Raw genomic sequence first — 26,696 nt, forward strand, 5'->3', positions numbered from 1 at the left:
GCAGTTGAGCGCCCCACAAACCAATCATCATCATCATCATCATCATCATCATCATCCACTCACTAAAACTGACAACGGCCGGGAGAGCGGTGTGCTGACCTCACGCCCATCCATATCGGCATCCAATGGCGCCTACAGTCTGAGGTGACACGGCGGTCGGTGGGTACCGTTAGTCGGCTGAGTGCACCCACTAAGGAAAAATCTCTGGCAGTGCCGGGAACCGAACCCTTGCCTTCCGTATGGAAATCAGCCGCACTGACCATACTGCGACAGAATTGGACACACCCTCCAGTAGAAAGTAGCAAACGCACACCCGAGGTGAAGTCAACCGCGTTGGTGGCGGTGTCCTTGTTCAGCTCTGTGTCTTTTTGTGCCAATTAAATGCGCTCAGCGAACAAAGCTTTCTAGCCAGCAAGCAGCTAGGCCACGACTGTGACAAGCGACCAGAGGGAAATGCACCGCCTTCCAGGTGTCCGTCGCGTGGAAAGGTTGGAGTGACCGCTCTCGCAAAAGCGTCCTAGCGAGGTGGTTTTTCTGCACCACACACGGCACGGTAAGAACCACAAAACCGCAAGCCAGGGATATACGAACGGAGCGGCGCTGGAACGCAAGTACGACACGGCGGCAAGCTACGTATGGGCCTCTGCTTCAGGAAATGCATTCAGTTTGCGACAGAACACAACGATACGGATCTCATACCTTACATTACTCTTTGTGGTAAAAACTAATTGCTATTTTCTAAATTTCTACGGTTAACAGTAGCTGCAACGTGTAATTGAGGGCCCTGAAAGTGTAACTGCAACTTACGGTTAATTGTAAAAAGAAAAGTACCTTTTCTCCGGACATAAACACACGTCAGATCACAATAACCTACTCAGCGTTTCAAGTAAAGCTGACCCTGGTGCTTGAAATTTTTGCTCTGAAGGATGAAGTGCCGTTACGTTCACTGAAGCATGCTAGCATACACTCACGCCCTGAAGACAGCGGGATTTTAGCCCTCTTTGTCATATTTTAAAGGCCAGCCATTTGTCAGTGCAGCTATTGTATTCTTGCTGCTGGCTTCATTTCTGGACAATGTTGACATTTTTGTGCCCTCCCGGATGTTTCCTACTATTTTTAAGGTTCCGTACCTCAGTCGGTAAAAACAGAACCCTTATGAGATCACTCTGTCATTAGTCTGTGCGTTTGTCTGACTGCTACGAACCATTTTCTCTCAGCAACACAGAGACATATCAAGTTGAAATTTAAGTTATAAATTGGGGGGGGGGGGGGGGCTCAATACATAATGCAACGCCTTTTTTCTGAAAAAAAGGATTGGTTTTATTCGGAAGTCCAATACGTCATATTATTCCCCACTCTTTTGGGTACAAAATTTTATTTTTCAACAAGGCGTGAATGCCCACATGGTCCACTCTGCTGGTCAATGTCGCACCCAACGTCTTGCTGCATCAGTATACACATACTGCTTCCACCGGAGAGAATCCTGCACTGGGACAAACAGATGGGAATCTGAAGGTGCGAGATGCGGGCTGTTTGGTGCGTGAGGAAGAAGAGTCCAATGAAGTTTTGTAAGCACCTCTCGGTTGTGTGAGGCCTTGCTTTGTTATGGAGAAGGAAAAGGTCGTTTGCGTTTCTGTGGCGCGAACACGCTGAACTCATTTCTTCAATTTCCTGAGGGTACCACAATACATTTTAGACCTGATCGTTGCACCACGAGGGAAGACATAAATGGGAAATACCCCTTCAGAGTCTCAGAAGATCGTCAGCATGGCTTTACTGGCTCAGGGTACGACTTAGAACATTTTCATCGGATGGGACACGGTGTGGCAGCAGTCCATGAATTACCGTTTTGATTCCGGTTCGAGGTGACGCACGGATAGTCCTTTATGCCCTTTATGGTCTTCTGTTAGGCTGCGAGAAACTCAGTGGGCAAACAATTCTCAAATAGTACTCAAAATACGATTACATGGATAATGTTGTGGGCAGAGCAAATCAAAGACTTCGATTCATTGGCAGAACACTTATAAGGTGCAACAGACCTACTAAACAGACTGCTTACACCACACTTGTCAGCCCTATTCTGAAGTATTGCTGTGCGGTGTGGGATCCGCATCCGGTGGGACTGACGGATGACGTCTAAAAAGTTCAAAGAAGGGCGGCTTGTTTTTTACTATCGGGAAATAGCTTAGATAGTGCCACAGAATTGATACATGAATTGGAGTGGCAATCATTAAAACAAAGGCGTTTTTCATTGAGGCGGGATCTTCTTATGAAATTTCAATCACCACTTTTCTCCTCCGATTGCGGAAACATTCTGTTGGCACCCATCTACATAGGGAGAAATGATCATCACGATAAAATAAGAGAAATCGGGCTCGCACGGAAAAATTTAAGTGCTCGTTTTTCCCGCGTGCCGTTCGAGAGTGGAACGGTAGAGAGACAGCTTGAAGGTGGTTCATTGAACCCTCTGCCAGGCACTTTATTCTGAATAGCAGAGTAATCACGTAGACGTAGATGTATGTGTTCACCCCAGCTGGTGGACGAGGGTGTCAGCACTACCGACAGAGGCGTCCAGTTGTGCAGCGAGGTGTCGATTGTGACCCATCGATCACCTCGAATGAGAGTGTCCGCACGTTCCAACATTGCAGGAGTCACTGCTGTGTGTTGCCGACCGGCACGCCGGAGATCGGACAGGTTTGCGCGATCTTGCTGCGATGACGACAGGTGCCTCGTCCGACTCACCGTGCTTTTGGTCAGTGCCAGTCTCCGCTGACATCCTGCAGGCGCCTATGAATACCTGAGATGCCCTGATTTTCCGGCAAAAGAAACTCAATCACAGATCTCAGCTTGGAAGGCACCTCCATTACAGACGGCATTTTAAAGGTTGGGTATAGCGCCGCCAACTACTGGAACTTCGTGAAACAATAGGAGCTCAATGCGGAGTATTTCACGATGTCCCACAACATATTCCGCGTATTTTTAACAGAAATTGGCCGAAAAAAAGTGTTGCAACGATTATCGAACGCCCGTGTGTGAGACGTATGCGTCTACGTCAGCGTAATGAAAAGATACGACTATTTGTGTTACATATTGTGATACTCGCGAACTCACTCAGCAAAACATATAGGGTACTTTTTGTTGACCTAGAATAATGAAATTTACCAGGATTCAGGTTACACAGTGCTATAATGGGAAAAAATCGAAAAATTGCTAATTTGTAATTACATCAACCGAGGAAAAACTTGTTTGCCACTTGTTATCTGATAATTTATCTGTCCATAAGACGCCTTTATCTCTGTGTTTACAATAGCAAATGCGAAATTACACACAAAAAAATAAAATTAAACAGTCTTGAGAGTTTTGGATTTCGCAGAACCAATATGTTGCTAGCATGGCTAACGGTAATAGGCAAAAATCGTTGACATTCCAGAGCCTGGGTTGGATGAACCACCTATATATACATAATTGAACTTATATTAAACCTTGAGCACTAGTTCTACTAGTACTCTATCTGATCAAAAGTATCTGAACAACCCCAAAAACATACGTTTTTCGTATTAGGTGCATTCTGCTGCCACTTATTGCCTGGTGAGAGATTTCGCCTGATGTCATGCAACCCACATAGCACAACTGTCATGTGGTTTCTTCTTCATGACAATTCTCGGCCGTTCTCTCCAGGTGAAATGAAGATGCTCCTGTAGCATTCTCGATGTGAAGTGTGTGACCACCCACAATACAGCCCATAACTGGCTGCCCCTGAGTTTCATCTCTGCTCACATGAACCGCTAGCTATGAAGACATCATTCTGGCACGGTCAGCGAGTTGTAGACCGGCGTAGAGTGTTGCCGGAAAGCAGACGCGGCTGTCTTCTGTGACGAGAATACTGGAAAGTTGACACAACGCTACGACAAATGTCTAAGCTGCAGCACAGGCTAAATAGAGAAGTAGCTGGAAGGTGTAGGTTACTGTTGCAAACAAAACATTTTCGATTTTCGCAATGGTTCCCAATTCGCGACAAATCGGAAACTACTTCCCGAATAGCCCTCGTATTTTTTATGGCATCTCCTTAACTTTTTTGAAACAATATGTTGCGGTTGTTGTTTCATTCTTGAGTCACACACTAATTTACACTTTGTAGATCTTACATCCGTTGTGAAGTATGGCACGCTGATTGTTTAGCTCCAAGGGTGCATCCATCCATCCACATGCCGTGTCCCGTAAATCACATCATGAAGAAAAGCTTCTTCCATTCAAATGGTTCAAATGGCTCTAAGCACTATGGGACTTAACATCTGAGATCATTAGTCCCCTAGACATAGAAATAATTAAACCTAAATAACCTAAGGACATCACCCACATCCATGTCCGAAGCAGGATTCGAACCTGCGACCGTAGCAACCGCGTGGTTCCCGAATGAAGCGCCTAAAACCGCTCGGCCACCACGGCCGGCTCTTCCATTCACTCACTGTAACGTACGTACTATTCCTCTTGTTCTAACTGGGATTTTGTACCGTGTATTCACTGGATCGACATTTTAGCTGCGGATTCGCCAACGCTATCCTGTTGTCGTCCTTCCCCCCCCCCCCCCACACACACACACACACCAACACCCACACCTACACCCACACGCACACACACACGTCCCTCCCGTTTTTTCAGTGCTCGTGTAAACCCATGTTAAAGTGTGAGGACGTTTTCTGATTGTTTGTGGATCATGTAACTCACTTGTAATTTGGGTACCAGCCGGGTATTCACGCAGTGGGATGTGGGAAACGGCCTAAAAACCACATCCAGGCTAGCCACCACATCGGGCCAACTCGATTCAAAATCTGTACAGAATGTTGTTGTTGTTGTGGTCTTCAGTCCTGAGACATGCTACTCTATCCTGTACAAGCCTCTTCATCCCCCAGTACCTACCGCAACCTACATCCTTCTGAACCTGCTTAGTGTATTCATCTCTTGGTCTCCCTCTACGATTTTTACCCTCCACGCTGCCCTCCAATACTAAATTGGTGATCCCTTGATGCCTCAGAACATCTCCTACCAACCGATCCCTTCTTCTAGTCAAGTTGTGCCACAAACTTCTCTTCTCGCAAATCCTGTTCAATACTTCATTAGTTATGTGATCTACCCATCTAATCTTCAGCATTCTTCTGTAGCACCACATTTCAAAAGCTTCTATTCTCTTCTTGTCCAAACTATTTACCGTCCATGTTTCACTTCCATACATGGCTACACTCCATACAAATACTTTCAGAAATGACTTCCTCACACTTAAATCTATACTCGATGTTAACAAATTTCTCTTCTTCAGAAACGCTTTCCCTACCATTGCCAGTCTACATTTTATATCCTCTCTACTTCGACCATCATCAGTTATTTTGCTCCCCAAATAGCAAAACTCCTTTACTACTTTAAGTGACTCATTTCCTAATCTACACTCCTGGAAATGGAAAAAAGAACACATTGACACCGGTGTGTCAGACCCACCATACTTGCTCCGGACACTGCGAGAGGGCTGTACAAGCAATGATCACACGCACGGCACAGCGGACACACCAGGAACCGCGGTGTTGGCCGTCGAATGGCGCTAGCTGCGCAGCATTTGTGCACCGCCGCCGTCAGTGTCAGCCAGTTTGCCGTGGCATACGGAGCTCCATCGCAGTCTTTAACACTGGTAGCATGCCGCGACAGCGTGGACGTGAACCGTATGTGCAGTTGACAGACTTTGAGCGAGGGCGTATAGTGGGCATGCGGGAGGCCGGGTGGACGTACCGCCGAATTGCTCAACACGTGGGGCGTGAGGTCTCCACAGTACATCGATGTTGTCGCCAGTGGTCGGCGGAAGGTGCACGTGCCCGTCGACCTGGGACCGGACGCAGCGACGCACGGATGCACGCCAAGACCGTAGGATCCTACGCAGTGCCGTAGGGGACCGCACCACCCCAGCAAATTAGGGACACTGTTGCTCCTGGGGTATCGGCGAGGACCTTTCGCAACCGTCTCCATGAAGCTGGGCTACGGTCCCGCACACCGTTAGGCCGTCTTCCGCTCACGCCCCAACATCGTGCAGCCCGCCTCCAGTGGTGTCGCGACAGGCGTGAATGGAGGGACGAATGGAGACGTGTCGTCTTCAGCGATGAGAGTCGCTTCTGCCTTGGTGCCAATGATGGTCGTATGCGTGTTTAGCGCCGTGCAGGTGAGCGCCACAATCAGGACTGCATACGACCGAGGCACACAGGGCCAACACCCGGCATCATGGTGTGGGGAGCGATCTCATACACTGGCCGTACACCACTGGTGATCGTCGAGGGGACACTGAATAGTGCACGGTACATCCAAACCGTCATCGAACCCATCGTTCTACCATTCCTAGACCGGCAAGGGAACTTGCTGTTCCAACAGGACAATGCACGTCCGCATGTATCCCGTGCCACCCAACGTGCTCTAGAAGGTGTAAGTCAACTACCCTGGCCAGCAAGATCTCCGGATCTGTCCCCCATTGAGCATGTTTGGGACTGGATGAAGCGTCGTCTCACGCGGTCTGCACGTCCAGCACGAACGCTGGTCCAACTGATGCGCCAGGTGGAAATGGCATGGCAAGCCGTTCCACAGGACTCCATCCAGCATCTCTACGATCGTCTCCATGGGAGAATAGCAGCCTGCATTGCTGCGAAAGGTGGATATACACTGTACTAGTGCCGACATTGTGCATGCTCTGTTGCCTGTGTCTATGTGCCTGTGGTTCTGTCAGTGTGATCATGTGATGTATCTGATCCCAGGAATGTGTCAATAAAGTTTGCCCTTCCTGGGACAATGAATTCACGGTGTTCTTATTTCAATTTCCAGGAGTGTAATTCCCTCAGCAACACCCGACTTAATTCGACTACATTCCATTATCCTCGTTTTTCTTTTGTTGATGTTCGTCTTATATCCTCCTTTCAAAACACTATCCATTCCGTTCAACTGCTCTTCCAAGTCCTTTGCTGTCTCTGATACAATTACAATGTTATTGGCGAACCTCAAAGTTTTTATTTCTTCTCCATGGATTTTAATACCTACTCCGAATTCTGTACAGAATACGAATATAAAAATGTGCGCGAAAGTCCAACGCTGCGGTGGCATCCCAGACACAAGTCGATATGATACGTGTTGTGACAGTGGCTAGTGAATCGTACAACGGCACTTTTTCCAAAGGTGTGTCTCCAACATTTTTAACCGAAGTACGTCAGTACAAAACAAATCCTACTGATATTATCTGAAATCGTTGGCTGCAAGATTTCCTCGGCGTAGCTCCACTTTTGTAAATGTCACTCTTACTGCCTTGATAGTACAGTTAACGAGTTCAAAGTATTTACGCGCGCATATTTGTTCGTTTTTCTGCCCTGTCGCAGTGCACACGGTAGTGTAAGGGGTCCAAAGGCCCTTACTATAAGTTTGCACTCGGCACAGGTCGAAAGGGCAAACAATCGATAGTGTCGGGTTGCGAGAGCGAGAGTAGAGTTGAGTTAGTTCCCAGGTTGCGGGCCGAGCCGTGTGGAGGCCTGTTGTTATATTCCAAGGCTGTACCGACAAAGGGAGTGGCCATCGCCGCGGTTTAACCCCTTTGTGTTAGAATAATACGGGAAAGTGAAGAAGTTTAATTACGAGTGTGATCAGTGATATTTTTGTGACGATATTTATTTGGTTTCGCGTCTACCGCGCCGGCATCATTTGGATTGCAGTGTTGGATTGCAGTGTTGGATTACAGTGATTGAATTTGCGTGTGACGATTATGAATAACGAAGAAGCCTGTGCTGAGATTAGCCGTAATTAAATATGTATGACGAAGGCAGTGGCTGTCTCCTTTTTCTTGTGTTTTAGAGACGAATATAGGTTTTTGATTAATGAAGCTGTGTTGGCGTTCTTCTTGTCACCAGACATTTCATTATTACAGCATTTGAGAAGGACAAAATGGAATGTAACAACTCCGCAGCAGTCCATTCCGATTGCCAGCCCCATTAGGAACACGGTCACATTAATTAATATTTATTTGGGCTGCTATTCAGATCCCGATCAAGCAGGAAACAAAAATCGGAGGTGTTACAGTAGACAATTATTGTAAAACTAGATTAGCGCCCGCTTCATCGCTCACGTGGACTCTATGGCCTGGAGAGATTATTTTTTTTTAATTTAATGGTATTTTTATCTTGTTCACAAATCGCAACACGTTCTAAGCTTTCACGCTAATTAAGGCCATGTTAGCATGGCCTTCTTCCAATGTACTTCTTCTGGCAGCTGGAGTCCAAAGTTTTTGTTCATTAAGCCTTTAGTGTTATTGTGGAGGCCTTTCCATTGCAAAGTTTCATCCGCTAACAAATATAAACATCAAAAAAAGTTTTCCATCACCTTGGTTCCGAAAGATCCGGAACACGTACAGAAAATTGGAATAGAGATCAACATAAACATCATTTCCGCCCTTTCTATTGCTCATGAAAACCACATACACCATGTTTATCACTATACAGCGAGACCTTCAGAGTTGGTGGTCCAGATCGCTGGTCACACCGGTACCTCTAATACCCAGTAGCACGTCCTCTTGCATTCATGCATGGCTGTATTCGTCGTGGCATACTGTCCACAATTTCATCAAGGAACTGTTGGACCAGATTGTCCCATTCCTCGACGGCGATGTGCCGTAGATCCCCCAGAGTGGTTGGTGGGTCACGTAGTCCATAAACAGCTCTTTTCAATCTGTTCCAGGCATGTTCGATAGGGTTTATGACTGGTGACCATGATGGCCACGCTAGTCGAGCGATGTCGTCATCCTGAAGAAAGTCATTCACAAGATGTGCACGACGCGGGCGCGAATTGTCGTCCATGAAAACGAATGCCTCGCCAATATGCTGCCGAACAATGAGGTATTTGCATAACACCTTTCATCCCTCATTTGACGCCCATAGGAGATGAATTTCCAAAAATAGTGGGACATGTATTTTTTTAATTTCTAACGGAGAAGCCAAATTTAAATCGTCATAGATTTAGCTTTAGAAATGCTTTCATAATAAAATACTTCCATAAAAAATACACTCCTGGAAATTGAAATAAGAACACCGTGAATTCATTGTCCCAGGAAGGGGAAACTTTATTGACACATTCCTGGGGTCAGATACATCACATGATCACACTGACAGAACCACAGGCACATAGACACAGGCAACAGAGCATGCACAATGTCGGCACTAGTACAGTGTATATCCACCTTTCGCAGCAATGCAGGCTGCTATTCTCCCATGGAGACGATCGTAGAGATGCTGGATGTAGTCCTGTGGAACGGCTTGCCATGCCATTTCCACCTGGCGCCTCAGTTGGACCAGCGTTCGTGCTGGACGTGCAGACCGCGTGAGACGACGCTTCATCCAGTCCCAAACATGCTCAATGGGGGACAGATCCGGAGATCTTGCTGGCCAGGGTAGTTGACTTACACCTTCTAGAGCACGTTGGGTGGCACGGGATACATGCGGACGTGCATTGTCCTGTTGGAACAGCAAGTTCCCTTGCCGGTCTAGGAATGGTAGAACGATGGGTTCGATGACGGTTTGGATGTACCGTGCACTATTCAGTGTCCCCTCGACGATCACCAGTGGTGTACGGCCAGTGTATGAGATCGCTCCCCACACCATGATGCCGGGTGTTGGCCCTGTGTGCCTCGGTCGTATGCAGTCCTGATTGTGGCGCTCACCTGCACGGCGCCAAACACGCATACGACCATCATTGGCACCAAGGCAGAAGCGACTCTCATCGCTGAAGACGACACGTCTCCATTCGTCCCTCCATTCACGCCTGTCGCGACACCACTGGAGGCGGGCTGCACGATGTTGGGGCGTGAGCGGAAGACGGCCTAACGGTGTGCGGGACCGTAGCCCAGCTTCATGGAGACGGTTGCGAAAGGTCCTCGCCGATACCCCAGGAGCAACAGTGTCCCTAATTTGCTGGGGTGGTGCGGTCCCCTACGGCACTGCGTAGGATCCTACGGTCTTGGCGTGCATCCGTGCGTCGCTGCGGTCCGGTCCCAGGTCGACGGGCACGTGCACCTTCCGCCGACCACTGGCGACAACATCGATGTACTGTGGAGACCTCACGCCCCACGTGTTGAGCAATTCGGCGGTACATCCACCCGGCCTCCCGCATGCCCACTATACGCCCTCGCTCAAAGTCCGTCAACTGCACATACGGTTCACTTCCACGCTGTCGCGGCATGCTACCAGTGTTAAAGACTGCGATGAAGCTCCGTATGCCACGGCAAACTGGCTGACACTGACGGCGGCGGTGCACAAATGCTGCGCAGCTAGCGCCATTCGACGGCCAACACCGCGGTTCCTGGTGTGTCCGCTGTGCCGTGCGTGTGATCATTGCTTGTACAGCGCTCTCGCAGTGTCTGGAGCAAGTAATGTGGGTCTGACACACCGGTGTCAATGCGTTCTTTTTTCCATTTCCAGGAGTGTATGATCCCCTATTTCAGTCCCTTAAGGATTCGATATCCAAAAACATTGAAACAAATATTATTTTTATTTTTAACTTTAAAGCAAAATTAAATATTTTTATATATTTAGCCTTAAAAATGCTTTCATAATAATATTTTCATAACGAATCTCATCTATTTAATCTCCTTATGAGTCCGATTTCCAAAAACACTGAAACTCGTAATTTTTAATTTATAAGCGAGAAGTCAAATAGCAACGTTGATAGGAGTAGCTTGAAAAGTACTTTAGTAGTTCTTTGATAATTACACATTTACAAAGAAAAATCACCCACTATTTCACCCTATTTGCAAAAATGCTGAAACATGTCTTTATTTATTTGTGAACGAGAACCCAAATACCAATTTTTATAGGTCTAGGCTCAAAATTGCCTTCAAAGGCTATTTTTCATAAAACAAATGTCTTCCCCTTTTTAACCCCCTTAGTGTTGGAATTTCGTGAAATCCCTTCTTGAATGTCGCCTACAGTATAAGATCCAAACCTTCTCCAGATTCCTAGTTTCCTGCTTCGGGCTGGACGATAATGAGTCAGTTAGTAGTCAGGCAGTCAGTACGTTATATACGAAGCACAATATTCTGCAACAGTACCCGATGCCGACCTCACTCCACACAGTTTTGCTGCACGGATATGCCGCAATCGAAGTAGCTCCGTTACCGATTGGTCGGCTGTCTGAAGATGCGCAGGAAGGTCGGACTAAGGATATCCGAAGTCACCGAGATTTTACAAATGAAAAAACGGTGCATGACTTATTCCATCGGCTTCTAGCGTCTTCGAATCACCTTATCTCGAAACTCAAGAAAAAAAAATTGAGGACGATAAACAGACACCACACAAATTAAAAGTTCTGCTTTTCGAATCATCTCCCACTGGACAACCCAACAGCGGCCCATCTGATAGGGATAGTGACCCAAGCGACGAATGTGGCGATTTCAACTGAGAAATGTAAAATTTCGAATGAAAAATTTCAGTGTGGCAGTTTCGACTTCTAATTCATTATCAAAAATGGTTCAAATGGCTCTGAGCACTATGGGACTTATCATCGGTGGTCATAAGTCCCCTAGAACTTAGAACTACTTAAACCTAACTAACCTAAGGACATCACACACATCCATGCCCGAGGCAGGATTCAAACCTGCGACCGTTGCAGTCGCGCGGTTCCGGACTGAGCGCCTATAACCGCGAACCACCGCGGCCGGCAATTCATTATCAGTGAGCTTACTCCATACCCGAAGTTTTAATCGAATCCGTTAAATTAATAATTTTTGATCCGCCACTTTGGGTCAGCCATTTTGCATTTTATAATCGAGACATCGGATTTTTAATCAGCGAGCCCATAAAGTCTGATAAGAACTCAGTTTTGTAGAATTTTGCATCCACCTTTTTCTCACGTGCGCATTTTGAAGCGAGTTTTCCCACTGTGCACTGGACGGATTCGATCTAGGGACGGCGCTCCTCCCCGGCTCCCAAAAGCGGAACGCTGACGCGCGCGGCTATCCGGGAGGATCACTGACGATAAATGCTCTTGATAACAGTAACGCCGACTTTACTCTTTGGCCCTCAGGCTTGCATTCAGCACCTGCTACTCAGGTCTCTCTCTTTTTTTCTGGCAGTGTTAGTCATACGTTAACAGTGATCAGTAATACTCGGCAGCCCGCCCGGTTGGCCGTGCGGTCTAAGCGCACGGCTTTCCGGGAGGGAAGGAGCGCCTGGTCCCCGGCACGAATCCGCCCAACAGATTTGTGTCAACGTCCGGTGAACCGGCCAGTCTGTGGATGGTTTTTAGGCGGTTTTCTATCTGCCTTGGCGAAAGCGGGCTGGTTCCCTTTATTCTACCTCAGTTACACTATGTCGGCGATTGCTGCGCAAACAAGTTCTCCACGCACGCGTACACCACCATTACTGTACCACGCAAACATAGGGGCTATACTCGTCTGGGGGGGGGGGGGCGGGAGGGGGTCCACCGGGGGCCGAACCGCACAATAACCCAGTGTTCGGTGTGGGTGGGCGGAGGGGTGAAGTGGACTGCGGTAGTCGTCGTGGGGTTGTGGACCACTGCGGCTGCAGCGGGGACGGAGCCTCTCCGTCGTTTCTAGGTCCCCAGTGAACATACAATACAATACAACACAATACAATACTCGGCACCACAGATAGGTGTACTGTTGAATGATTGGTGGGTATGCACCTTGTGTATGGTTTGACTGAGTACAGTGGACGAGCGACACGACTATGCTATGCTCAGCTCTTTCCCCAGCGAGGACAAACACATCGCAGTTCCTTTGCGCCTGAACATAGGCCATTAGAGTGGTGTATGTTCCGGTGCTTCTATATTATAGGCTTTCTCTCTGTTCTAAACAAACAGTTACATTAATGTGATAACCTTCCGACGGCCAGAGTAACGACCTGCATTGCAGACAGGTTTGAAACGGCCTGGGAGAAGGTCACTGAATATCTGGAGGGTAGTTACAGAGATGTGGAGCTGTGTCGACTCCAGTGCCATGGCCAGATACACTAGGTGTCTTGGTTGAGGATACATGGCGCGAACAGTCCGATTGAGGTGGCTCCACAGATTCTTGACTACGTTTAAGTCCAGGGAGTTTGGTGGCCAGTGCAGTAAACTGATCCCGATGCTCTTCGTACCGCGCCTGTGCACTGCGAGCTGTATCACACGTTGCATTATCCTGCTGGTAGAAACCATCGTGCCGAGGAGAAACGGACTGCATGTGGGGGCGACCATGGTCCCCAAGGATAGGTGCATACTTGTGTTGATCTATTGTGGCTTCCAGAATGACGAGATCATTCAGGAATTACTACAAATACATTCCCCAGGCCATAACACTCCCTTCCCCAGTCTGGACCCTTCCGACGACTGTTGCAGAGCGTTGTCTTTCACATGTTTCAAGCCGTACATGCCAACGGCCATGTGACATTTGAAAACGCCACCTAATGGACGTCTAGTTGCGGTACTGGCGTGCAAATTCCAGCCTTTGTCGCTGACAAACAGCATTCGGAGTGTGTGCATGAAACAGGTGTCTGCTGCCGAGGCCTATACGCAGCAACGTGCACTGAACGGTCTTTGGCGAGACACTGTTGGTAAAACCTGCTTCATCTGGGCAGTCCGTCGCTCAACCAGTCGCCCAACCAGTCGCCCAACCAGTCGCCCAACCAGTCGCCCAACCAGTCGCAAAACCAGTCGCCCAACCAGTCGCCCAACCAGTCGCCCAACCAGTCGCCCAACCAGTCGCCCAACCAGTCGCCCAACCAGTCGCCCAACCAGTCGCCCAACCAGTCGCCCAACCAGTCGCCCAGCCAGTCGCCCAGCCAGTCGCCCAGCCAGTCGCCCAGCCAGTCGCCCAGCCAGTCGCCCGGCCAGTCGCCCGGCCAGTCGCCCGGCCAGTCGCCCGGCCAGTCGCCCGGCCAGTCGCCCGGCCAGTCGCCCGGCCAGTCCGCCCGGCCAGTCCGCCCGGCCAGTCCGCCCGGCCAGTCCGCCCGGCCAGTCCGCCCGGCCAGTCCGCCCGGCCAGTCCGCCCGGCCAGTCCGCCCGGCCAGTCCGCCCGGCCAGTCCGCCCGGCCAGTCCGCCCGGCCAGTCCGCCCGGCCAGTCCGCCCGGCCAGTCCGCCCGGCCAGTCCGCCCGGCCAGTCCGCCCGGCCAGTCCGCCCGGCCAGTCCGCCCGGCCAGTCCGCCCGGCCAGTCGCCCGGCCAGTCGCCCGGCCAGTCGCCCAGCCAGTCGCCAACCAGTCGCCCAGCCAGTCGCCCAGCCAGTCGCCCAGCCAGTCGCCCAGCCAGTCGCCCAGCCAGTCGCCCAGCCAGTCGCCCAGCCAGTCGCCCAGCCAGTCGCCCAGCCAGTCGCCCAGCCAGTCGCCCAGCCAGTCGCCCAGCCAGTCGCCCAGCCAGTCGCCCAGCCAGTCGCCCAGCCAGTCGCCCAGCCAGTCGCCCAGCCAGTCGCCCAACCAGTCGCCCGGCCAGTCGCCCGGCCAGTCGCCCGGCCAGTCGCCCGGCCAGTCCGCCCGGCCAGTCCTCCCGGCCAGTCCGCCCGGCCAGTCCGCCCGGCCAGTCCGCCCGGCCAGTCCGCCCGGCCAGTCCGCCCGGCCAGTCCGCCCGGCCAGTCCGCCCGGCCAGTCCGCCCGGCCAGTCCGCCCGGCCAGTCCGCCCGGCCAGTCCGCCCGGCCAGTCCGCCCGGCCAGTCCGCCCGGCCAGTCCGCCCGGCCAGTCCGCCCGGCCAGTCCGCCCGGCCAGTCCGCCCGGCCAGTCCGCCCGGCCAGTCCGCCCGGCCAGTCGCTTGTCTATTCGCCCATACACATCTCTCCTCTGCCGTCGTTCACCCTGTCATCTATGGCCTGTGGTGCATCACAGTTGCCTCAGCGCCAGTTTTGGATTGCATAGCTTTGCCATGCTTAGTATACTTTAACCACGGCGGAACACGAATGGTTTACAGACTTAGACGTTTCAAAAATGCTTCTACCCATGGCCTGAGGGCCATTGATCATTGGGTGTAACAGAAATCGCTCTGTTTCCGCACTGCAATAAACTATTCTGTGCTCCCTCCCCCAACAATCTTCATACCCTCCAATGCTAGTGCTGCCACCTGGAGTCTGTGAGCTAACAATGATTCCCCTTTACATATTGTACATATTTATATAAATGAGTAGCACATATCCTTCATACTCTTATTACAGTTATACATGTAAAAATCTGAAGTAAAATGCTCAAGACGTTTCACGATTTTTGGTTATACCATCAAATATCAACTATGCTAGTATTATTAGCACTACAGATTTTATGTCCATTCACATACCATTTATGTTTAAATTACACAATCTACATCCGTCAGCATGTTTATTTGATTATTATGAAAACATTTGCAATCTATCGCATAAGAACTTTTCGCGATTTTTGCTAACAACCTTTCCCCCTTATGTAACAATATTAGAGAAGGAAAGTTGCTACTCACCATATAGCGGGATGCTGAGTCGCGATAGGCACAACAAAAGGATTCACACAATTATAGCTTTCGGCCATTAAGGCCTTTGTCAGCAATAGACGCACACACACACACACACACACACACACACACACACACACACACACACACACACAAATGCAACTTCTTGCACACATCTGCAGTCTCAGACAACTGAAACCACAACGCAAGCAGCAGCACTAGTGCATGATAGGAGTGATGACTGGGTGGGCATAAGGAGGAGGCTGGGGTGGGGAGGGGGATAGTATGATGGCGGGGGGGGGGGGGCGGACAGTGTAGTGCTGCAGTTTAGATGGAGGACAGGAGAGAAGGTGGTGGGGGTAAGTAGTGGAAAGGAGAGAAACAAAAAGAAATTAAAAGACTGCGAACCCTGCAGAACTAGCACTCCTGAAAGAAAGGATATTGCGGAGACATGGCTTAGCCACAGCCTGGGGGATGTTTCCAGAATGAGATTTTCACTCCGCAGTGGAGTGTAAACAGGTTCGCAGGAGAGCTTCTGTAAAGTTTGGAAGGTAGGAGACGAGGTACTGGCGGAAGCAAAGCTGTCAGGATGGTTCGTAAGTCGTGCTTGGGTAGCTCAGTTGGTAGACCACTTGCCCACGAAAGGCAAAGGCCCCGAGTTCGAGCCTCGGTCCGGCACACAGTTTTAATCTGCCAGGAAGTTTCTTAAGGTATGAATTGTTGCCACACCCGCCTTATTCACCTGATATGGCTCCGTCACACTTCTATCTCTTACCGAAACTGAACATTTTTCTTGGTGGACAATGATTCACTTCAGACGAATAATTGATAGTTGCAGTTAACAACTATTTTGCAGGCCTGGAGGAAACTCATTTTCGAGATGGGATCAATGCACTGGAACATCGGTAGACCAAGTGCTATAATCTACAAGGAGACTACATTGGAAAATAAAAAAGTATCAGTGATGTAAGTACTTTTTTTCTATTCCATTTTGAGAACTTTTCAAACCACCCTCGTATAGTCAACCCATTAAAAAATTTACAAAGCTGTGACAATCTACTCAATGAGAGGTATAACTATACGATAAAGGTTTAAAACAATAATTCGGATATTAAAGTTAGAATCTGTACACACGACTTGAGGCAGCGCAGCACACTACTTGCAAATTACCCAGACTGTATTCTTCCGGTGTTTGAGAATAGAAGCACTTAGCTTCTTCTATAAGCTTCACACATATTTCAGACCTTTCCGAAACTTTTTGCTGATGACACTCCGCACAAAATAGTGAAAGCTTAGTACATCTTCGCTGATCATGCATGAAGTTTTAATTTATTACTTCTCTACTACTATCTCTAGTTACAATGCATTTTGCACGCAGTACCCAGCTGAATGTACACGAAATATTGTACCATTGTCTGACACACAGATCAGAGGACATGACGTCATAAACATTGAGACGGGTAGCAGCGGCGATTAAAGCGCGCAAGTGAAAGTCCTACGTCCTTGCGCCATCGACTTCAGAAGATTTCGATTTTTTCATCAGTCTTTGGGCGAATAATCCGAACGTAACCACGGTTTCGCGTGTTCAACCATAAAGGCTTTGCATGCTTAATGTCAAATATTTAACACGTTAACTCATTTGTAAAGTCATCAGATGTTTGAAGAAGTTTTATACATGGGACTTCCAACTCTTTAAAGAATCGGCTGTGAGGGGACGTGTGGGTTGCGTTTACTGGTATACTCACTAACACAATGCATGTAGACTCTCTACACAAGGCTGCCTCAGTAATCTTTTGGGAGCTGAAGACTGAGGCACTGCCCTCAAAAATGATAGCCGTCTGTGTAGTGTTCGGCATGCAGTTCACAATTCCTGACCGGCTCTCGATCATGGAGAGTTACTCGTTACAGCAGCATGCTGACACGTGCTGCAGCACAATGTGACGTCCGTAAAGTCGAACGAATGCACAGACAAAAGTTTCGCCGTGAATAGAAACTTGGGAGAAACTGGGTCGTCAGAGACACAGAAGGCCGCAACAGTTTGCCGATGGCCGTGTTGATCATGTGGCAGAAGATCCGTCAATAACCACCTGTCCGGTTACCTGTGAAATCGTTGGATTTTTTCAAGCCATACAACGTCACATCAAAAGGGCAATACAAGGTCCTTCCATATTGGATCTTGTGAACTCCGTGGCTGTTAATAATAATTGGTGAATGACGCAACCACCACAAATATTTTCTGAATATATATATATATATATATATATATATATATATATATATATATATATATATATATATATATGGTGTTGTTGTTGTTGTTGTTGTGGTCTTCAGTCCTGAGACTGGTTTGATGCAGCTCTCCATGCTACTCTATCCTGTGCAAGCTTTTTCATCTCCCAGTACCTACTGCAACCTACATCCTTCTGAATCTGCTTAGTGTATTCATCTCTTGGTCTCCCTCTACGATTTTTACCCTCCACGCTGCCCTCCAATACTAAATTGGTGATCCCTTGATGCCTCAGAACATGTCCTACCAACCGATCCCTTCTTCTGGTCGGGTTGTGCCACAAACTTCTCTTCTCCCCAATCCTATTCAATACTTCCTCATTAGTTATGTGATCTACCCATCAAATCTTCAGCATTCTTCTGTAGCACCACATTTCGAAAGCTTCTATTCTCTTCTTGTCCAAACTATTTATCGTCCATGTTTCACTTCCATACATGGCTACACTCCATACGAATACTTTCAGAAATGACTTCCTGACACTTAAATCAATACTGGATGTTAACAAATTTCTCTTCTTCAGAAACGCTTTCCTTGCCATTGCCAGCCTACATTTTATATCCTCTCTACTTCGACCATCATCAGTTATTTTGCACCCCAAATAGCAAAACTCCTTTACTACTTTAAGTGCCTCATTTCCTAATCTAATTCCCTCAGTATCACCTGACTTAATTCGACTACATTCCATTTTATATATATATATATATATATATATATATATATATATATATATATATATATAACGCAAAATAGTTGTGTTCACCTACAAATGTCCCAGTATATGGTGGTTCGTTTTGTTGTGGTCCATGTGGCATTCTAGCTCGATGTATATGTTCTCGAATTCCACCACAACACGCGTACTCTAAACAACTAAAAATGCATGTTGAGCGTCGGACACCTATTACACACTTGATGTTTTTTCTTTGCAATGTAAAGATCATCATTTAGCAAAGATACAAAGATAAACTTCATTAAATATCGACCAAGAATGTAAAAAGAGCAAAAATGATGTGTCGGATGTGCAAAATGTAACATGTTAATAACGGAAAAATATTTGCACCTTCAGCGTAAACTTATTATTAAAAGAGTAGGGTAAGATGATTTTTTATACCATCAATGGTAATTATTAACGAAATACTTCGAAGACAACCGACTGCATAATGAAAATAGATATATATGCTCACAACTTTAAATATCCAGATACATAGATATCACTACAGTTCATAAGTTAATTGCAGAATATACACAATTAAAAAACTGGAAAGAGGGATTCTTCATCGTGGTAGTTTATATTTTATATAATTACATATTGGTATCACAAACCGCAGTGGTGTGATTGTTAGCGGTGCAGTTTGTGTCAGATTTCTGTGAACAACCCAAGGAAATTATTTAGAAAATGCTTATTGGCTAGTTCATTTAGAATTTACTGGGGTGTGCTTAACGCGAATATATATTTCTAGTTCCTGTAAGAGGTTTGTGTTCTTGCTTCTGTTAGTGGTATCTAATATCTGTAAGTTGTCATTAATGTTAGAAACAGTGTCCATATTGGCTCATGCCAGTATCTATGTTTAATTTTTTTAGTATAAAGGTAACCATGTGTTCTTGATATCTTATACTGAAGCTATTGCCGGCTGGCCAGGATAAAAGCTGGGGCAATTCTCACAAATAATCTTATAAACTCCTGATTTTCCTAGGCCTGGTGGGTTTACTGCTGTGGATAATGTTACGTTGCAAAGCGTTATTGATGTGGAAAACTTATTTGAACTCCTGTCCTTCGGAAAAGATTGGCAATTTGGTGTGATATTGTGCCTGGGAAGGGAGTGCACGCAAACTTTTGCTTTTCTGCTGCTGGTTGTGGATTTACTGCAGGTGGTTTATTACCTTTAATTTTACTGTAGAGGTGGTCAATTATTTGTGGTTTATAGCCATTATTTTTAGCTTCACTTTTGATAATATTGGTTCCTTTTTCCTTGGCAGATGAACTGAGGGGAAATTTATTTATGTGGTTTAACATGGATCTGAAACAGGCTATTTTGTGCTGTGTTGGGGGGCATAAAGAATTATTTATAATTACATCTGTGGCGGTTGGTTTTCTATGAATTTCAAAGGTATGCTTTTGATTCAGTTTCTTTATTCTAAGATCCAAAAAATTGATACCCTCTTTTGACCGATGCTCAACGGTTAATTTGATGTTGCGGTTTATGTTACTCACTGCATTTGCAAATTATTCTATTTCATCTACTGCACCATTAAACAAGATGACTGTGTCATCAACATACATTTTGCAATACATTACGCTACCTTTTAAATGGGTATTATTTTCTGAATAATTAATATAAATGTCGGCTAAAAGGCCTGGAAGACTGCTTACCATTGCTAGGCCATGTGGCACCATACAGATTTTTTTTGTTGGATGAGAAGTAGTTATATGCTAGATAGAATTCACATCTCTGTGAATTCGTGTACATCTGTATTGCAAAGCTGTTAGTTTCTTTATTAAATTGCACTTCATTATTTCAATATTTAGATCGACAGGTATATTTGTGTAAAGGTTTACAATGTCCAGGGATGCAAATCTTGCAGTGCTTCGAATGTGCAAATCGCTTACATAATTGATAAATTGTTGTGGAATTCTGACAGAGAAGTTGTTTTCAAATATACACTCCTGGAAATGGAAAAAAGAACACATTGACACCGGTGTGTCAGACCCACCATACTTGCTCCGGACACTGCGAGAGGGCTGTACAAGCAATGATCACACGCACGGCACAGCGGACACACCAGGAACCGCGGTGTTGGCCGTCGAATGGCGCTAGCTGCGCAGCATTTGTGCACCGCCGCCGTCAGTGTCAGCCAGTTTGCCGTGGCGTACGGAGCTCCATCGCAGTCTTTAACACTGGTAGCATGCCGCGACAGCGTGGACGTGAACCGTATGTGCAGTTGACGGACTTTGAGCGAGGGCGTATAGTGGGCATGCGGGAGGCCGGGTGGACGTACCGCCGAATTGCTCAACACGTGGGGCGTGAGGTCTCCACAGTACATCGATGTTGTCGCCAGTGGTCGGCGGAAGGTGCACGTGCCCGTCGACCTGGGACCGGACCGCAGCGACGCACGGATGCACGCCAAGACCGTAGGATCCTACGCAGTGCCGTAGGGGACCGCAACGCCCCAGCAAATTAGGGACACTGTTGCTCCTGGGGTATCGGCGAGGACCATTCGCAACCGTCTCCATGAAGCTGGGCTACGGTCCCGCACACCGTTAGGCCGTCTTCCGCTCACGCCCCAACATCGTGCAGCCCGCCTCCAGTGGTGTCGCGACAGGCGTGAATGGAGGGACGAATGGAGACGTGTCGTCTTCAGCGATGAGAGTCGCTTCTGCCTTGGTGCCAATGATGGTCGTATGCGTGTTTGGCGCCGTGCAGGTGAGCGCCACAATCAGGACTGCATACGACCTAGGCACACAGGGTCAACACCCGGAATCATGGTGTGGGGAGCGATCTCCTACACTGGCCGTACACCACTGGTGATCGTCGAGGGGACACTGAATAGTGCACGGTACATCCAAACCGTCATCGAACCCATCGTTCTACCATTCCTAGACCGGCAAGGGAACTTGCTGTTCCAACAGGACAATGCACGTCCGCATGTATCCCGTGCCACCCAACGTGCTCTAGAAGGTGTAATTCAACTACCCTGGCCAGCAAGATCTCCGGATCTGTCCCCCATTGAGCATGTTTGGGACTGGATGAAGCGTCGTCTCACGCGGTCTGCACGTCCAGCACGAACGCTGGTCCAACTGAGACGCCAGGTGGAAATGGCATGGCAAGCCGTTCCACAGGACTACATCCAGCATCTCTACGATCGTCTCCATGGGAGAATAGCAGCCTGCATTGCTGCGAAAGGTGGATATACACTGTACTAGTGCCGACATTGTGCATGCTCTGTTGCCTGTGTCTATGTGCCTGTGGTTCTGTCAGTGTGATCATGTGATGTATCTGACCCCAGGAATGTGTCAATAAAGTTTCCCCTTCCTGGGACAATGAATTCACGGTGTTCTTATTTCAATTTCCAGGAGTGTATAAAAGTTGGTGAAGAATGTGATATGCATGACTGCTTCTTGAGTTAACAATCGGATATAGGTTTGTCAGCTAACTCTACGAGAGGCCTTCAATAAGTAATGCAACACTGTTTTTGTTTTTTTTTTAGATCAGGTTGGTTCTATGCCCGCATGGTAACACTTTACTGGTTGACATCAGAGCCAACGTCTTGCTACATCAGTAACCTCCCCATCATGCACGTGCTGCTTCCCAAGAAGTGCTTCCTTCATTGGGCCAAACAGATGGATGTCGGAAGGTGCGAAATCTGATCGGCACGCGGGACATCGGACAAGTTTGCGCGACCTAGTTGTGGTGATGACATAGGCCTCGCCCAACGACTCACCGTGCTTTCGTTCACTGCCAGGTATCCGTAGACATTCTAAAAGCGCCTATGAATGTCTGTAATGCTCTGGTTTTCTTCCAAAAGAAGCTTAATCACAGCTCCCTGCTTGTAATACACCTCCGTTAAACGCCATTTTGAAGACTACGTATTGCGGCACCACCTGTCAGAACATCATGAAACTACGGGTGCTGAAGCGGGAATATTCCACGAATATTCAGCCGAAATTGCCTCAGGGAAAAAAAATGTGTTGCGTTACTTACTGAACACCTGTCGTAGATTATGTATATTACGACAAACATGATGTAAGACCAGAATGAATTTTCACTCTGCAACTGAGTGTGCGCTGATATGAAACTTCCTGGCACATTAAAACTGTGTGCCGGACCGAGACTCGAGCTCGGGACCTTCGCCTTTCACGGGAAAGAGTTTTGCCGACTGAGCTACACGAGCACGACTCACGCCCCGTCCCCACAGCTTTACTTCTGCCAGTACCTCGTCTCCTACCTTCCAAACTTTACAGAAGCTCTCCTGCGAACCTTGCTGGACTAGCACTCCTGGAAGAAAGGACCTCAGTCGGTAGAGCACATACCCGACAAAGGCAAAGGTCCCGAGTTCGAATTTCGGTCCAGCACACAATTTTAATCTGCCAGTAGTTTTATGATATGAGGTGTCATGGCGTACAACAAGCAGTTGACGTTAGTAATCATATTAAAACACCAGCTGGTGCTTTTCATTTATTATTATAATATTGTTCTACCAAGAACCGACGGAAGGTTCTGTTAATATAACGTATTAAAACACTCCTTGTAGCCTGATGAAGGCAGAAAGCACAAACCCTTAATATAGTGAATTTTACAGTAAAGTGTAATCAAGTCGGACAGTTATTAATACACTACTGGCCATTAAAATTGCTGCAACAAGAAGAAATGCAGATGATAAAAGGGTATTCATTGGACAAATATATTATACTAGAACTGACATGTGATTACATTTTCACGCAGTTTGGGTGCCTAGATCCTGAGAAATCAGTACCCAGAACAACTACCTCTGGCCTTAATAGCGGCCTTGATACTCCTGGGCATTGAGTCAAACAGAGCTTGGATGGCGTGTACAGGTACAGCTGCCCATGCAGCTTCAACACGATACCACAGTTCATCAAGAGTGGTGACTGACGTATTGTGACGAGCCAGTTGCTCGGCCGCTATTGACCAGACGTTTTCAGTTGGTGAGAGATCTGGAGAATGTGCTGGCCAGGGCAGCAGTCGAATATTTTCTGTATCCAGAAAGGCCCGTACAGGAACTGCAACATGCGGTCTTGCATTATCCTGCTGAAATGTAGGGTTTCCCATGGATCGAATGAAGGGTAGAGCCACGGGTCGTAACACATCTGAAATGTAACCTCCACTGTTCAAAGTGCCGTCAATGTGAACAAGAGGTGAACGAGACGTGTAACCAATGGCGGGTGATACGCCAGTATGGCGATGACGAATACACGCTTCCAATGTGCGTTCACCGCGATGTCGCCAAACACTGATGCGACCATCATGACGCTGTAAACAGAACCTGGATTCATCCGAAAAAATGACGTTTTGCCATTCTTGCACCCAGGTTCGTCGTTTAGTACACCATCGCAGGCGCTCCTGTCTGTGATGCAGCGTCAAGGGTAACCGCAGCCACGGTCTCCGAGCTGACAGTGCATGCTGCTGCAAACGTAGTCGAACTGTTAGTGCAGATGGTTGTTGTCTTGCAAACGTCCCCAACTGTTGACTCAGGGATCGAGACGTGGCTGCACGAACCGTAACAGCCATGCGGGTAAGATACCTGTCATCTCGACTGCTAGTGATACGAGGCCGTTGGGATCCCGCACGGCATTCCTTATTACCCTCCTGAACCCACCAATTCCATATTCTGCTAACAGTCATTGGATCTCGACCAATACGCGATACGATAAACCGCATTCGCGATAGGCTACAATCCGACCTTTATGAAAGTCAGAAACGTGATGGTACGCATTTCTCCTCCATACACGAGGCATCACAACAACGTTTCACCAGGCAACGCCAGTCAACCGCTGTTTGTGTATGAGAAATCGGTTGGGAACTTTCCTCATGTCAGCACGTTGTAGGTGTCGCCACCGACGCCAACCTTGTGTGAATGCTCTGCAAAGCCGATCATTTGCATATCACAGCCTCTTCTTCCTGCCGGTTAAATTTCGCGTCTGTAGCGCGTCATCTTCGTGGTGTAGCAATTTTAATTGCCAGTAGTGTAAGTGGTAAATGTGATTACTGACTCGTATACAGACTTTGTCTTCAGATGTTGAAAACTGGTCTGATGCAGTTCTTATCCAAGTAAACTCCGTCCGAACAGACCTCTGAAGGCGCAACGGCGCCGATCGACCGCCGTGTCATCCTCAGACCGTGGGCACCACTGGATACAGATATAGATGGGTTCGTGCTCAGCACACCACTCTCCCGGCCGTTGTCAGTTTTCGTGCCTCTGCTTCTCAGTTAGGTAGCTCTTCAATTGGCCTCACAAGGGCTGAGCGCACTCTGCTTGCCAACAGCACCTGGCACTCCCGGATGGTCACCCATCCAGGTATTAACCAAACCCGACAGAGGTTAAACCCTTATCTACCATCTGGCCTCAGAGGCCCCAATCAGTAATGTTTAATATCTTCTCCATTAGTAACTATACACTCTATTTTAATGTAATTTTATTTTTCTAATTTATCAAGTTAGTCATAATACTGTATAAAAATATAAAAATTTACCTATGGCTTTGTGTTAAAGTGTTGGTGAACGTTTCCTCCCTTACGGGCCTCACAGGAACATGCGGTTAGAAGCAATTTTTCAACAACCAGGTGTCTGTCTGTGCAGCACCTGTTACATTATTGCCGGCCGAAGTGGCCGTGCGGTTAAAGGCACTGCAGTCTGGAACCGCAAGACCGCTACGTCGCAGGTTCGAATCCTGCCTCGGGCATGGATGTTTGTGATGTCCTTAGGTTAGTTAGGTTTAACTAGTTCTAAGTTCTAGGGGACTAATGACCTCAGCAGTTGAGTCCCATACTGCTCAGAGCCATTTGAATTTTTGTTACGTTATTTGCCACTATTGGCTCGCGTTGTTATTATTCATCCAGTGTTCGACAGTCCTCCTTGTGATAAGCACATGTTTATTTCGGTGCATTATTTCGTAGCACTTGTCTGTTGCACAAATTGAAAATGTTAGAGAAGAGGACTATCAGATGAGGAGAGAAATGAACTGTTGGAGTAGTTTTCTTATTCTGAAAACCCACCTAGTGAATGTGAATCTTCGATTGATGATGATGATGAGGTAGCTGTCACTGAAAGGTCAGAACTACACGAACATGCTGATGAAGAATCGCTTTACGAAGGTGGAGAAGGACAATTTAGTGCAAATTCTGTTGAGAGGGACATAGTTTTCTCGTAATGGGAGTGGAATACGGGCTACAGCTCCACAAGCTGGAATTTCTAGTAGGCGGAGCAAAAAGGACCTGCAAGTTATTCGATTAGGATAATGAAGGATCTTGTTTTATGTTGTTCTTTCCTGTGCCCCTCTTATTGACAAAGTGTGTACTAACCGCGCAGGCTACCAGTGACACTACGGCAATGTCAAGTGTGGCTCCTCGGTTGTCGTAAAATAGTTGATTGTACATTGGAATGGCGCCATGTTGTGTTCAGTGATGAGACTGCGTTCTGTCTGTATGCTAGCGATGGACTGTACATGTATGTCATCTGACTGGCGTCTGCCTATTTCAGAGTCCACAACATATGTCCCACACCAGACTCTGTGATTACAACTCGCGGTCACATTTGGTGTTTGTGCAGGCTAAAGTAACCAGTGCCTGCTACACAGCACAGGCCGTTATCCTCGTGCTACTGCAGTTTCTTTGACAGGGAGGTGATTTGCTTTTTCAGCAGGACAACGCACGTCCTCATACGGCTGCTGCGAGGCAACTAGCTCTTCGTGGTGTACAACAACTTCCTTGAGCCAGAATGATCGCAAGCTGAACATGTAGGGAACATGGTGAAGTGAGAACTTATCTGTTCTCCAGGGCCTGCTAGAACCACTGCCAAATTGCGACATAAGGCGCGAGGTGATTGGGACAAACTATCGATCGAGCGAGGTGACGCAGTGGTTAGCACACTGGACTCGGCTTCTGGAAGACGATGGTTCAAACCCGCATCTGGGCAGTCTGATTTAGGTTTTCCGTGACTTCCCTAAATGCTGGGATGGTTCCTCAAAAAGGGAAAGGCCATCCTTCCCTAATCCGATTGAATCGATGACCTCGCTGTTTGCTCCCCTCCCCCAACAAACTATCCCAGGATGTCATTCGGCTCCTTTATGATCGTTTGCCTCTGGATCACAGGGTCTGGGGTTCGATTCCCGGTCTTGTTGGGGATTTTCCTTCCCCGGGGACTGGCTGTTTGTGTTATCATCATCATCATCATCATCACCATCATTCGTGACAATCGCTCGATTGGAATGTGCATA

At 47.6% G+C, this 26,696-nt stretch overlaps 1 protein-coding gene across 1 annotated transcript; it reads left to right on the top strand.

Moving 5' to 3' along the window:
• The first annotated feature begins 7,142 nt into the window (after positions 1-7,142).
• On the top strand, positions 7,143-21,870 carry LOC124718743 (DNA-directed RNA polymerase II subunit RPB1-like). The gene is made up of 3 exons (XM_047244358.1): positions 7,143-7,223; positions 13,651-14,766; positions 21,817-21,870. Exons 1-3 carry the CDS (start codon positions 7,143-7,145, stop codon positions 21,868-21,870), a joined length of 1,251 nt encoding a protein of 416 aa, XP_047100314.1.
• The last annotated feature ends 4,826 nt before the right edge of the window (positions 21,871-26,696 follow it).

Source organism: Schistocerca piceifrons, chromosome 10 (assembly GCF_021461385.2).
Source record: "Schistocerca piceifrons isolate TAMUIC-IGC-003096 chromosome 10, iqSchPice1.1, whole genome shotgun sequence".
Taxonomy (NCBI): Eukaryota; Metazoa; Arthropoda; class Insecta; order Orthoptera; family Acrididae; genus Schistocerca; species Schistocerca piceifrons.

Bases quoted from the DNA above. Each gene is read 5' to 3' on its own strand.
- LOC124718743 (XM_047244358.1), top strand. From the start codon at position 7,143: ATGATACGTGTTGTGACAGTGGCTAGTGAATCGTACAACGGCACTTTT. The intron at 7,224-13,650 runs GTACGTCAGTAC...TCGCTCAACCAG, and splicing joins CTCCAACATTTTTAACCGAA to TCGCCCAACCAGTCGCCCAA. The intron at 14,767-21,816 runs GTCCGCCCGGCC...TTCAATTTCCAG, and splicing joins CCGGCCAGTCCGCCCGGCCA to GAGTGTATAAAAGTTGGTGA.